The sequence below is a fragment of the Octopus bimaculoides genome, chromosome 6 (genome assembly GCF_046866305.1).
Source record: "Octopus bimaculoides isolate indiv1 chromosome 6, ASM4686630v1, whole genome shotgun sequence".
NCBI classification, from domain to species: Eukaryota; Metazoa; Mollusca; class Cephalopoda; order Octopoda; family Octopodidae; genus Octopus; species Octopus bimaculoides.
The window spans coordinates 93,756,859-93,773,065 of record NC_142933.1 but is presented as its reverse complement, the minus strand read 5'-3'; the positions used below and the strand labels follow the sequence as shown (position 1 = coordinate 93,773,065).

The 16,207-nt window shown below is 31.4% G+C and overlaps 1 protein-coding gene across 50 annotated transcripts in view; it reads right to left on the bottom strand.

Moving 5' to 3' along the window:
- LOC106880734 (uncharacterized) overlaps positions 1-16,207 on the bottom strand; it is a 207,169-nt gene that overhangs the window by 7,001 nt on the left and 183,961 nt on the right. For all 50 annotated transcript variants that reach the window (XM_089354281.1, XM_089354306.1, XM_089354277.1 and 47 more), the window contains one exon: positions 8,827-9,009. In XM_089354281.1, the coding sequence (XP_089210407.1) occupies positions 8,827-9,009 (183 nt within the window). The remainder of the gene's footprint in view (positions 1-8,826; positions 9,010-16,207) is intronic.

Sequence of the window (16,207 nt, the reverse complement as noted above, 5' to 3'; positions counted from 1 at the left end):
AGGAGGAGTTACCTCAATCCTTTCTATATTAACCAAAATGAAGTAGATTGACAAATTTATTTTTTGAACCAGTTGAAGACACACGAGATGTCGAAATATCGTTCACCAGATAACAAATGGCACTCTTCTTTTAATTTTGACTCTATATCTTCAGGAGGAGTTACCTCAATCCTTTCTATATTATTATTATTATTATCATTATTGTCATCATCATCATTATTATTAGGGTGATGACCTGGCAGATTCATTACCATGATGCTGGGCAAAATGCTTAGTGGCATTTCTTCTGGCTCTTTATGTTCTGAGTTCAAATTCTATCAGGGTCAACTTTGCCTTTCATCCTTTTGGGGTTGATCAAATAGGTACCAGTAAAATACTGAGGCTGATGTAATCGACCCCCCCACCACCACTCTCCTTGAAATTGTTGGCCTCGTGCCAAAATTATTATTATTATTATTATTACTATTTATGTATTTTAGTTTTGGTAACCATATAAAAGACATGCATATATTTCAACAACGATTAAAGAAACAAATTAGAAAGGATAAATAAAAAAGAAAAAATTGCTAATCGAAGAACTTATTAAAATACTAATTTGAAAATTATAAATATGGTATCCCTATTGTTACTGTTGATGATGAAGATGATGATGACAATGATGGTGGCAGCAGCAGTAATACAAGTGGTGGAAGTAATGTTTCCTTAGCTACTTATATAGTAGCAATCCAGTCCAGGATTAAAAAGGAGCTTATGCTGTCTGTTTAAAGCTGAACAGTTGGGTCAAACAGAGGACTACACACAACAGATATTTAAACTATGATTCATAAACAGAAATAGATTGACCGTCTGTTCTGTATTAAATACTATAAAAAGAATAATTGTAGAGCTTGAAGCATTATTCATACATATCCTTAATAAACGTAAAACATTTTCCAGTGATAATAAGATTCAAAATCCTTTACTTGTCTTTTTGTTATTTTCTTTCACTTGAATTCCATAAAATGTTAAGCTATCCATGCTCTACTGCCCATCTAACTCTTAGAGAGTTTACCAACAAAATGCGCCATAACTGTTTTTTCTTAAGTTAACAATGGATAGATAAAATTTGTATTTGACTTGAAAAGTGAAACTACACAGCTATTGTTTCAGTAAAATTATTTCATTACAGTGTTTCAACATGAAAATTCAAAGTTATGCATAAATTGTAGAGCCAGAAAGTTCAAACAAACAGATCCATGGCTCATAGGCATCAGTTCAATTCACACTAAAGTCATAGCACTTTACTTTAATTAATTAATGCATGTATGTATGTAGCAGCAACAGACCCAAGCAGTGATTAGGAATAAACAAACTTTAGCTTAGTTAAAATATCGGTAAATTTGCCTTTAGAAGTTAATATGCCACAAACATTTTAACTAACCTAAATTTTATACACATACACACAATTTTGTAATGAGGAATGCCAAATTATTTTTAAGTATACTGAAAATGTGTGTGTGTGTGTGTGTGTGTGTGTGTGTGTGTGTGTGTGTGTGTATAAAATTTAGGTTAGTTAAAATATGTTTGTGGTATATTTTAACTAACCTAAATTTTACACACACACACATTCAGTATACTTAAAGATAATTTGGCATTCCTCATTACAAAATTAAGGACAGCTGGGAAGGAGTCTACTTGTAATATACTAGCAAAGAACACAAATATCTGAATTATTTGTCTACCACCCCATTAACAAGACAAAACAGAATTTAGATGGCCAACTAGATAAGGTTCTACATCAGCGATTCTCAACCATTTTTTTTTTTATCTTTGGATCTCTTTGATTACTATTTTTTTCTGGAGGACCCTCATAGCAATTCAATGCTCTATAAATGCATCTTTTAAAACTCCTATTTTGACTGGTACTTTACTTTATCAACCCAAGAAAGACGAAAGGCAAAGTGAACCCTGATAATATTTGAACTCAGAACATATAGAATTGTAACCAAATAACTGCAAGGTATTTTGTCTGATGCTGTAACAACAACAATATTACAAAGAGGAAACCACAAACATAATTGAGAATTGATATAACTAATTACGTATCTCAATTAAGCTTAGGTAAGTTTGATTTTCAGAAACGTTCAATTACCTTCTAATCAGTTAAAGAAGAGAAAAATCATTAAAAGTAAACTCCAGAAGATTTAAAACAACTAATCATTTACATTTTGCCCCTTTCCAGTGAAAAGTAACACATTTTTATTTCATTTGCATTTTTGTTGTGCTCTCATCATTGTAATGTTATGAAGAATTATTCTTTATTTATATATTTATATTTTTGTATGTCTTTTAGTGTGTTAGAGTGAGATAATCATTTACAATCATCTCTAAGTTAAAAAGGTTTGATTTGCTAATGTTTAGGTCATGTTTAGTGTCTTTGATTTTGGTTGATAAATTCCAGACACTGTAATTATAATTTGTCACAAAACTTCTATGGTGAAACTCATTCTGAAGTATCTATTAAACAGATTATTTGAATATTGCTTAAAAGATTATTTCACTGCATTGACACTGTTATAATGACCAAGGACACTTTTGTTATAGTATAAGCCTACCACTTATTCTAACAAATCATTTCTTTTCATTAGTCATACTATTCCCCTAAAATAAAACCATTAGTATAATATAAAATGGCATACTGTCGCCAAATTGGCCCTCAAATTCATTGCTCCATTCGCAAAAATACAAATGTGAGACGGCTTTTGCAACTTTACTCCTTTGTAATGAAACAGCATTATTTTCTATAACGAAAATTATAAGTTGCCTAATAATTCTCTTGAAGCAACTTAAATTGATCTATTAATGAATTTATTTCGTGTGTGTGTGTGTATGTGTGTGTATGTGTGTGTGTGTGTGTGTGAGTGTGCGTATTGGTTTGGTTTAGAAGAAAGGCTTGTGGCCATGGCCTTCATAGCTGAGACTGATATAGTTGTTTCCCTCAAAACACACCATACTGCCATAAGAAAGAAAAGACACCTTGGACAATGTACGCCTAGAAAAATAACAGGATGATCATGGCTGGAATGACTGGACTAAATGACAATGAGGATGAGACAGATTTAAGTTTTCTTTTTTCTGAAACATTGTAGATATCAAACATTCCATATTTTCCAACATCACCACTCCACATGTATCAATTTGGGGAATGCCTTTTCTCATTCATGTATTGTGAGACATTTCAAGATGCTTTTACTACTAGAGTGAAGGAATCATGCTGTGTCCCTCTTGAATGGCTATTTTAGCTCTGGATGATTAACCCTTTCATTACTGTATTTATTTTGAAATGCTCTGTGGTACTTTCAGTTACTTTAAATATAACAAAGAATTTAGTAAAATAACTTAGTCATCATTCAGTGAGTGTTAGGAACATAAATTGTAACTAAGGTTTGGTGGAAGATTTTAATTCAAAACTTATGAATACAAGACATATGTACTCAGAGCCAGCTTCAGCTGGGTTGGTAACAAAAGGGACCCAACTTTAAGTTTTACATTTGTTTCTCCTAAGATTATAAAAATTAGTATATCGATTATTACAAAATAATAATCACATTAGATACTTAAACCTTCATAATAGTTTGAAAGCTGAAACACTTTTATGAATTGTATAATTAAGTGACATCTATAACATAACATTGTATTACATAGCTCTACAGTAGTGGTTCTTAATTTGGTTAGTAACATACTTTTAGGGGTGTTGTTAGCTCACATGAGATGGCAGATATCAAGGGGTGTTATGGCAAATACTGGATGTTTAGAGGGCTCACAATTTTTCTTTGAAATAAAACAAACAGGATGCAATACTTATATTTCAAACACATTTCTAAAAAAACTTTGTCAGGACTAAAATAGGAGTTGGACATTGTATTATACAAATTCTCATCTTTTTTAGCAATTTACATAAAAAAAGTGGCATATGTTGGATGGATTACAATAAGAAATTATGGATAATAAACCACAGCATCAAAATAACTTCTGTTTGATTAAAACAATTTACAGTAATTTTTTTTTTTTTTCAAAACAAATGTAGAAGGTATTTATTAGATGCCATACCATAAAACTAGGTACTGAGCTACAAAATATTGAGAAACACTGGCCTTACAGCTACTAATTAAATTATTTAGTATATTGTTGTTTATTCTTTTTTAATAAAACCTAGTCACCCATAATTTAGACTCACAAGGTGTGATAATCAATAGGTCTCTGTTATTTCAACCATCACTGCTGAGTGCACTAATGGTATTTACAAGGGTAGGTAAATGACACTCGAAAATAGCAACTTGTTTCATATTCTGCCTTCAGCAGATGACCAACAAAGCAAGAATGTACTACTAAAGCTGAATTACTTAACAACAAAAAAACCAAGGTCATAATAAATGGATTCATAGCAACCATCAGCATAGATCAGCATAAATCAGCATTTGAACATTAACTATGTTGGGATCTTTTCTCACTTTGGAAGGAATCTCTAGAGAAGGTGGTGTGTAATAGAATAAGCAAGAATAAGTGAAGTTGTGAAAGAATCTTTGCCCTAAATAGTCTAACACTAGCAGAAGGATCACGAAACTATATTTTAGTTTGTGTTATCTTGTGAGATGTGGATGTGGACAGTGCTTTCCACTTGCAGTGCGTTCTTAAAATTCTTCAAGTAACATGCTGGTATGCTAGAAAGGTACTGACTTGATGAGAAAAATACAGAAAATACAGAGGAAATCTTTGTCTTTAGGAAGAGAAGCCTGCAGAAATAACACTAGAATGATTCTTAGGAAATAATAAAAGAAAGGGGAGACAGCTAAAATGCCAAAGAAGATTTGAGGCAGATGCAGTCTGAAAGTAAGTTGTTTGATTGGCTGAATGTAATCATAGCCATTGAAGAAACTCTGTTGTCTGATACTCTGGTGAGAGCAAGAATTAACAAAACTTAAATTTCAAAAAATAACATGTCAGTCATGCTGTCACTTAGTTGTTATTTTCATAGAATATGCATATTTGTAATTCTGTATGTGTAAACAACGTATAGACCCATAGCACTGAATATATTTTATTTGCTAAATATTTATCTAAATGCTATTTGTGTAATTTTTCCAAAACAAATTTCAGCAACCAATTACTAATCTGAATTTCACATTAAATTATCAAAAGAGAAATATTTTGTTGTATTAAAATTAGTACCTGCAATCTTAATATGTCTTTAAAAAACCAATTTCATTGCCATCTTTAGAAGAGTCATTAAATTAATGTATTCTGCTATTTGCTATTTGATTTGAAAGTAATAACTAGTCTTTAGATGCTATGTTCCGCAACTAGTATTTATTACAATATTTATCAAAGTTTTTGCAGTCATTATTGCAGCATTAAAAGCAAAAGTAGCCCAACATTAACATAAAATAAAGTAATGCCAGGTAACAGACATAGCAAAAAGGAAATGTATACAAATAATGAAAGCTAATTTTGTGTATTTTTTGACAAATATATTTTGTATATATCTGATGAATATGCACACTTTCTGCATATATTCAACTGACCATCTCAAAACTCATGTAAGAGCATTGACTCTTACATAATTACATATATAATTGTATGTAATCATGTAGAACAAGCCACATTAGATCAGATTTTTTGGAATTTGATATAAAAACATTCAAATAAGCATTATCTCAATTATTTTTAACTTCTTTCTTTTTTAAAACATTTTGTCTGCATCTATTGTCTTAGCACTTGAAATATAAGTTAGTTCGGTTAGCTTTCAGATATCTGCATATGTTTGAATATTTTTTTTATTAGTGTGAGGACATAGTGTATAAGTGAATGCACACACAACTGTTTCTTAGATTTAAATATTTGTATTGAATGTAAGAATAGATATTTTAGAGTGGAATACTCTCCCTAACTCTGACTATGGAACAGAACAAACAACTATCTTTCAGCAAGACAGACTGAGAAAAGGAGAATAAGATTAAATATAAAAAAATAAAAAAGATTAATACGTTCCTCTGAGTAGAATGCAACATAGGCTGGAAAAATTTGTGCATATTTGCCAAATAACATCTTCCCTTGAAGTGAAATACAATATTTGATCAAGAACAGATCTGTCTAAATCTTACTTGTCTTGTGCCACAAGCTGACAACTGCCAGGTCAAATATCTTTTACTCAGCTCGTGTTATCTATTTTATCCTAATCAGAGTAACCACTTCTCTCCTGCACAGCAAGCAAAGCTTTTAATACAAAATTGTTTATTTTCGCTAGTTTGCAGATGCACAAATATGAGTGATGTATATCTGTACAATCAAATATATTGCATTCTGGCAGCAGGTCATTATCTTTGGAACTCTTCCTAGAGCAAACCATCTTTTCATGGAATGTTACTTGTCTTCTATCTATCAAGTGTGAAGGAAATGATATAAGGTTTAAAGTTTCTGGAAAGTAATTCTGAAGTCAAGAATTTTAAGTCTTCAGTTCTTGTTAATGCTAAAAAGATACATCAAGTTCAATTTAAATTGAATTTAAGATAGTAAAAATAAATTTCAAATCTATTAATCTAAGGAAACAAGCCACAGTCTGTGTGCCAATTCCTAAGGTAAATTCACTGATCTTACTAACTTTCTATATATCGTCCTCACCATTAACATCTCAAAAGATGTTAGCAATAAGGGTGGTATATAGATATCAACTTGCAGATGACCAAGCTAGGCATCAGTTGCCAAACAATCACCAATGTTGAAGGGACAGCAAATGTCATAAGTAATGAAAAAAAAACAAACTATTCTTATATCTTATATCTTTATCACTGTCTAAACAGAGGTGGAAGCAAATTCAGTCAAAACAAAAATTGGAAAAATTTTATATGAATCATTTAAAATTAAGGGAGACCATTATAAGAATAGCAAAGGTGATGAAATTAAGAGGAAAGAAAAAGAGCAGTTGGCTTTTCACCTGAAAAAAAAACTAAAAAACAAAACAAAAAAAAAAACTAATAAGGAAACCTCTAAAATTTAAGTACAAAGACAACCCCATGAGAGAGCCTCTAGGCAGTTACTTAACTTGTGAGAAATAACAACCAAACTGATCTCAACTCAAAATGTTAAGTGTTTAAAAAGGAAGGACACACTGAACAATGTAATCCTTGGTATAAAAAATAAAAGATGCAATGGTTATGACTGAAGAGACTCTTGATCAAAGGCCTGTCCAATCAGGGCTGATCTGGGGGTGAAATGACAATTACTTAAATACCAAATTCTTCGTTTATTTGCAATTGATGTCCAGTTTAGTTTTGTATCCACACTAGAGATAATGTGATCATGCTAATCAATGTAAAAAGCTGAATTGACAGGGTTGTGGTCTGTTTTATTACTGTGATAATTTTGAATAATGTAGTCATGACCATATAGTTAATAACTATACAATTACACAGTTCAACTCCAATGTGCAGCACCTTGGGTAAGTACTTTCTACTAGATTATTGTGTTAACTCCCAGCTTTATAAGTGTAACTGAGTAGATGGAAACTGTATAGAAGCCTGCTAGATAAACTGTATCGGTTTTTGGGAAGTAAACTTAATCTACCACCTACTTTAACACCACCACTTGGTCTTTGAGTATTGTTAGTGAAGTTTATTGTTCCAAGTATTTGGACAAGATCTCTTATCTGAGTTTAACCCAGCACTTTGATATGCTACATCAACTTATGAATCAGTTTCTTCCACCTTTTCCTCCTACTAATTCAGAGGCCACAGAGGATTATGGGCACTCCATTTTCTCCTCTGACAAAAGAAAAAGTTGTTTTCAACCCAAGTTAGTCTGATTAAGTAAACCAAAGATCAAAAGTGTTCTGGGTAAGAGCATCTTGTCTTTTTTCTTTTTTTCAGGCATAGTGTATCTAGGACTCTATTATCCAATATATCTTGCCTCTTTCTAGGTTGCAATTTGAGACAGATTTAGCTGCTAGTTCTACTAAGTTGTGGAGCCACATACAAACTTCCTCATTAGCTGACAAATATAATAACAGTTTTACAAACTAGTTATAAATAAAATCAAATTACTATGCCATTGTGTTGAATTCGATATTTTTTTTTGTTGTAAAACCAAAAATATATTCTTGATACTTGATGTGAGAGCTTAAAAACAGAAAGAATCAACAACAGAGGAAATATATTTCTCACTGGTAATGAACAAAGTGGTTTTGAAACGATACATTTAGGAACTGGATACAATGACATCCAAGAGCCAACAGATGAGTTATTTCTAAGATAATTGATGGGTACTGAAAGAAAACGAGAACTAATCACCAAAAACCCAAAGTAGAAACAAACTGAGTTATTTTTGTTCACAAAGATGTTGTACAAGTGCTTTAGTGTAAAGTTATCAAATGGAATAAAATTACATAATTCTAATAAGCACATCGACTAAGAGAGATATTTATCTAGACTAATGGCGTACATGAAAATGTTGGTAGACATTATCTGCGAGACAAAAATAATTCAATATGATACAATCACATTTTTGAGAGTTGAACCAAATTTGAAAAACCATATTTGATGGCATATAAGATGGTCGTTTTTTTTAAAAAAAAAAACAATGTCTCTCAAAAATTCATCCTGGATCCTATACACAAAGTTGGGCCTCCCATAAGCTTTAAGGCACTAAAAACTATTTTTTCCTGAATATGCACTGCTGAAATTGGGATGCATCTAATATGTTTGCGCATCTTTCATGCTAACAAATACAGTAAGTACATGTTTTAACTATACCAATTAAGAAAACTAAACGAAAAAAAAAAAAAATTCCCCTTACCTCTCTGTGGAAATCCTTATTGGTGAAAAGGTTTAATTCTTCCCCCATGATTTCTTGCTGGTTCAGCACATCCTGGTAGTCCATCTCCTTGATGATACCGGGGTCATCAATACCGTTAGCTTTCAGAAACTCCATGTAGGCAACCTGGAATGCCTGCCCAATAGACTGGGCAATTAGTTGAGCCTGAAATAATAAATTTATAAATACTCCTCTATATATAAAAATAAAAAAATTGCATAACTTTACAAATAAATAGTAATTTTCCTTAATTAAACCATCACCATCATCATTTCACTTCCATTTACCATGCTGGCATGGTGCTAAAATATAAAGTAAAAATAATAACATTCTTATGACAATTTCCTGAGACATTGGTCCCAACACATATCTGAAATGAAAGTCTAAAATCTCAACCCCTGAGGGATTCAAAATCAGAGAATACAAAAATTGAGATAAATACTGAAAGGTATTTAGTCCAGTGTACCACTTCACTGCTTCATTACTTGTGATAGATTTTCTACACTGCAGAACTAGTTTTTCATAGAACACACACACACATACAAACTTGTCTGAGCCCAACACATCATTGTGTAATAATATAACAGACAAAAAATAAGGAATAAAACTATGTTTAAAAATAAGACAAATCATGACAAGTGGGCTTCTACAGAAGTTACTCAATCTAGTACTACTGCATGTAAATCTACCCACTGAAACAAATCATTCCTGTCAGAAATGGCTTGAATATTAACACCTAGTTTTACTTAGTATAACACCTAGTTTTACTTAGTGTAACATCTAGTTTTACTTAGTGTAATATCTAACAAAGCAGATTGAAAGATATAGTTTGATCAATGAAAACCATTCAAGATCTAATAAATCTTATAATAGAAATATAAAAATATATATATATAGATACACAAACATACATACACCTATTGCTTGCATGCAAACATATACACATGTGCAAACTTACAGTGAAGTAAGATAGCATTTTCACACTGCTGGCTTTTTTTCTTCTTTATTTCGTCAAGAGAACTTAAATAATTTTTAAAAGCAGTACACACACACAGACTTTGATTTTAATACTAAAGGAACTAAGATCATACATACAAAGTTTTTGATTTCTTTACTGAATTGATATTTTCCAAAAAATGTTTCTCCCTCAATTTTTTTTTTTTTTGTTACACTTGAAAAGAAAATGCCTAATACCAGTGGTCCTTCTTAACAAAATACTACTAAGCATTATAAGCACCAATTTGAGACAGTTAAGTGTATCAGGTCCAGAGTGAAAGCGTTACCACATATACTACAGTGTATGCCATGCCTTGAATTTGGTACCATAAAACTATTTCCCACTATTTTAACATTTTTACTATTTATTTTAATTCTATTATTTTTTCTCCATATGATAATTCATTATTAATGCCAGTGGAGTAGATAGGAATTGCTAATAATGTTCAACAGAACAAAATATCCCACCTCAGTTTGATGAAAAATAACCTAATTTAAATATATAAGGAAATAAATTAACTCGAGATTTTTGGCAGAAAATAATGTTAGACAATTTTGTTTCTAATATTCCTAATATTCTAAACTTGTAATTTAAATACGCTTATATGAATAAATAACTACATTGTGAGAATACTATTTCAAAACTTTATTAGAGTTTCCATGGGTATTTTTGTTGTTAAAAAAAAATTGTTACAGTTTATGATAAATATCTTTAAAAAGCTGTGTCAAACTATGTAAATTCTCTCACTGCCAAAAAATAAACCCCAGAGGCATTCATTAAATTACCTTGGTGAATATCTTTTATCTTTTCGTCAGGAGGGCAGACAGAACTCATGACTAGTTGTAGGGTCTGTTGGGAAGAAGGTATCCGCAACCCCAGGTGAGAATGCATGAAACTGTACTCAATAAAGGGAGTTATGAAAAACTATTGAAGGAAAGGAAAATGGTTGCTGTTGACAAAGAATAATGTTCAACAGAAATACCACATTGGCCAACTTTGCCTTTTATATTACTGGGGTTGATAAAAAAGTCTTGTAATCCAAGACAGTGGATTGGTAAAGTGGATGCCTTGTGGTACTTGTGAATTTCTAGAATAATTAGCTGTGGAAACATCCCTAGAAAGAACAGGACACACCTTTAGATTCTGATTTTTTTTTCTTTCACAACTTTGCAACCAAGCATGTGGCTGGTCAATAAAAACAGAGTGAGAGATGGCTAACACTCAGTCATTAATTAAAAGTCTCTTATCAAATGATTTCCTATATTCCGTAAAAGGATGTTTGTGAGCCATTGTTACTCAGTTTGATGTATTGAGTACTCTCTACTTTATTTCATAAATCTCCAACTAACTCTCTTTCACACACACTGCAATAATTCTTTATTTTTATTACAGTAATTGATTTTCCTTAAATGTTGAGAGATAGAGAGAGAGAGAGGAGTAAGTATATAACTAATGGAAATATATAATTAATAGAATACTGTTAGCACTAAAACCAATATTATAAACATTCTTTTGTCTTCAAAACAACAAGGATATATATATATATATATATATATATATATATATATACACACACACACGACAACAGTGAATGACAGAATCAGCAGAACATTGAACAAAGTACCTTGCAATATTTAATTATGTCCTGTTTATGTTTTTAGTTTAAAATCCTGCAGGAATTAATGCTGTCATTCATGTTTGCAGGGTGGGTAATATAATACCAATCAAATATTGTGGTTGATTAAATCGACAGTGTCCTCTCTAAAATTGTGTGACCTTATGTCAATGTAAGAAATCAATATATAATGGACATTTATCAACAACAAAGGCTAAGACATTTCTTTTATTTCTTATTATTTCATTTTGTTTTTTTATCAGTAACTGTTACCCATAACTAATGTAACACAGAATATTCTGAACCATATATTTTAGAACACACACACACATGTGTCACCGTAAAGCAAATATTTCTAAGGAAACAAAAACAGTGATTATGTTTTGGAAGCTAGATATTTATAAAGCAAGGAATTTTGGTTCTCTCGGCAGTCTTCAAAATTTCTTCACCTCTCCTTCAAAACATCCATATTTTCTCTTTCAGGAATACTGCTTAAGACTTGAGCTACTATTGCTTATATGTGTTGGACTGTATTCAAAATAGAGTCAATTGTTTGGCAAGTCTTTAATCACAGAGAACCACTAATCTCACTAACTGTTGAACTAGATATTTTTGTTGTTGTTGTTGTTTTAATTCCATTACTACAAACAGAATGTGCCACAGCATTCTTATTTGAGAAGCTGTGAGTTTTTATCCAATCAGAGCACTATATTATTCTTTCTTGTCTTATAACTAACATATCAGCAGAACAGGAAAAACAGAGAGAAAGTAAGTTAGCAATGGAGACAACAATAGCTGGAAACATATGATTAATAATGTAGTAATGTATAATAACCAAGATAAACTCAACTAACATTAAAATAAATATATGGCTTTGACATGGAATTCATACTGAGCCAATTAGTTTCCACGTTATAAGAGACAAGAAAAATAAAACACCAAAGATATCTGTTTAGCTCAAGCAGCAAAGGATCCTCTACATGGTTGCTCAACATGTTAGAAATAGGAGCAAAAGCACCCTTAAATCATATCTCAGCATCTTAGGAAAGGACACATGGGATAATGTACACATAAGGTCTTAGCACATACAAAAAAGATGGGATGGTTATAGTTAGAATTACTTCTTATTGCGGATCAATTCAGATAGGGCTGGCCTATGGTTAAGAAACAACAGCCATGCTGACAACTTTTTCATCTCTTTTGATAATGATTAAAAAAAAACAAAAAAACTCGTCTCCTTTAGAGGCCATTAATAGAAAATGTTCCAGACATGATAAATAATAAGCTTCTGTGATCTTCTTGAATTGAAAGAGAGAGAGACATGTAGGGAGGATTAATAGACAGACTCTAAAACCAGAAACTATTTCTTCCAATATAAACATTTTATTTCTCTCTATAATAAAGATTCTAATTCCAATGTGCTACATGATAACCTAAATAATAATCATAGAATGCTCAAGTAAATCACAACTGCATGTATTCAGACTCTAAATATTGTAATAGCAGCAAACTTTAATTACATTCTGAGGTCTAAATTCTAGAGAATACCAGATGAGCAAGATGTGATGTTGAACTGGAACTGGACAGTGTCTATGATTATAGTTGGCCTGTGCCACCCAACATCAAATGGATATAATGAAAGAGGCACATTATAAGCTCAGTGAGCCATACAAGCATAATATAATTTACAAATGCCTCTTTAGCTTGTAGTGCCGAGTTTCTTACAAGCCTGATGTCAAACTTGACATAGAGTCTGGGATTTGGGTCTGATTATAGACTCTTTACAATAGTTGTATAACAGTTTATACCACATTAAACACATTATGCACAAGTCATCACAAAATGAGGAGAAAGAGAGAGAAAAATAAAGATTGAACCCTAGTTTGCTGTCAAGATATCTCTTTGTATTTTCAAGCTATATCACTAAAACAAAAAATATATTTGTGTATAAAGTGATAAATTTAATATAAAATAAATTAGTGTAAAAATTGATATACAAGCTTCATTGCTAGCAGCTTTGAAACAGCATATATGTGGTGAACGCATCCAATGGCAATTGTTAATTCTGTTAGAATGCTGGTGGTGATGTGTGATTATTGTTTAAAAGTCATTATATAATTTAAACAATTACATTTTGAAATGTGGGAACTACATAACGTATACTAGCAGTGGAAAACATTTCCAGAATACATCCTGACAGTAAAAGTATGAATGTGAAGTCAAAAAGAGACATATTGCTTACAAAACAACATTTAAAGTCATATAATTTGCTGAATAGAAAAAACGTGCAGCCTCTAAGGGAAACATTAAGGATATGAAGAAAATCTATTAAATAAAAAAAAAAAAAACCAGTGGCTTTTCAACAAAAGTTATTTAAAAACAAAGACCATGTCAGTTTTAGTGTTTGTGTATTAGTTTTTGTTTTTTGTTGTTTTAAAATTTGCAGTGATTTTGCATTGATTTCTGGAAAAATATCAAAAATGGATGTACTCAAGGATAATGTTGCATAAGAGGATAAAATAAATTTCTGATTTTCAGTTGTAAAATTTTGGGTATTGCATTATATTTGAGATTGCATTGTACTTGAGCAAAGTATGGTAGATGTAGGTAAATGATGAAAGCAACTTAATGAAGAATGTAAAAAAAAATTAAAGGCAATGTTTGCTCTTTTAGCTGGAAGTTTATAGCCATTTTATATTACACTCCAACATTTTTCAATGATCAAAGCCTTGTGTGTGTGTGTGTGTGTGCGTGCATGTGCACTCACTCTCTCTCTCTCTCTCTCTCTCTCTCACACACACACACACACACAAGATTCACATGCAAACACTCACTAGAAACAACACTGTTTTACAGGGATTTTATGTGCATTTTATAATGAACCTATGTACAAGCATAATTACTGAGAGAATAAAACACTGAATTCAGTAGTAGTCCTATTTTCAATTAGCACGTGCACACACACATTTCATTTTATCCTCCTTTTATTTACTATTTCCACACAGATCACACAGCTGAATATACTATCTATACATACACACACAAACACACATGCACCACATTTGCTTAGAAGTAATAGTCTAATTGCAAAACCCAGCAATAGAAAAAAATAGCAAAGTGAGGTAAAAAATCACAATAGTATTAACCCTTTTGTAAACCATATTACTGTTGAAGTACACTGTTTCTGTTTTAATTAATTTTGAGAATAATGAAGAATCCAGTTAAATAATTTTTTGTCACTATTAATCTGGTGTTTGAAACATAGATTAACATGCAACTTTGATGGAAGGTTTTAATTTAAATCACTTATGTTATCTTGAAGCTGGAACAACAATTTCTGCTATTCTTTTTATATTTACACATCATAAACACAATGGAAATATGATATTTGCATCTGCAAGTGCCCCAATAAACACACATAAGAATTTGAAAAGAAAGAATAGTAAATATCACAAACAAGTGGTTCTTGTTCTATCAATGGGCTTGCTGCTGTCCTTTTTTTTACTCTAATTGGTGTTTGTAAGTCTAATAGAATTTATATTAAATTTTCAGTCATTAATTTATAAATTTCACAATGAAAGCCTGTACAGTAGTTGACACATCCAGTACAATAGAAAATGCATCCAGCCATAAAAAACCATGCCAAAGAAGACATTAAAGCATGACACAGTCTTCTGGTTTGTCAGATCCTGTCAAACCATCTAACTCAAGTCAGCAATGCCTTGGAATAACTACATTTACTTGTATCTGCCCTTTCTACTACTAGCTACGTGGAATAATGCAAACTGTTATCAACCAGAATAGCTGAAACAGGCTGATAATAGTCAGTTGCTGAAAGATACCATATGACTGTCATAAATTCCAGCACCTTAACCTGATGGTACTTTCATATCTACCAACAACAGTTTATTGAGCAATCACTAATTAGTCAAGTCAAAACACTAAATAAACACTATACTTCTAAATGGAGGCAAGATAGGTCATAAATTCAAACCTGTTGTTGAGCATATTATTCTATACTGTCTCAATCAACCTCTCAAGAATAGGTCTCTTATCTAAGAATATTTCTGATCGACTTATCCTACCCAGGAAAAGATATAGTTCTCTTCTGTTATATGCCATAAACCTGAAGTTAAGTACCAACTCTCAAAGAACCATTCAATACAGAAAAAATAATTTATTTATTATATACTTCCAACTACATTTAATAATCTACTATGACCTCATCTATAATATTTCAATAAAAAATTCCCCAATTCTTTTGTGGAACTAGACTGACTTATTGTTGCTTAGTTGTAATATCCCTTGCACAGAAATTAATGTAGAGAATTTCATATATTTAATATATAAGGCATATGTGACTTTCTAAATGTTCTAACATAATGAAAGAAAAAAATTTCCTAAGTAAATAAAACCTTATATATTTATTGTTCCAATGAAAAACTTTTTCTAGGTTATCAACATTGTCTGGAGAAATAACCTATTAAATGGCATTGCAATTCTTTCCTTTAAGAGAGAGAAAAGAAGAATCAGAAATACTTTTATGGAGAAATCATTATTTAATTAGCAAACTACTAGACACAGAGAAAAGCTACTCGACAGCTTAGCTTTGATGGATTGGCTGAAATCCCGAACATTATACTAATTAGGTGATTTAACCCTTTGACTCCAGTTTGTGATTTTCTTTAGAACTGTATTAATTTTATTTACTGATTAAAAGTATTTGCTGAAAACAGTGCATAGTCACACTT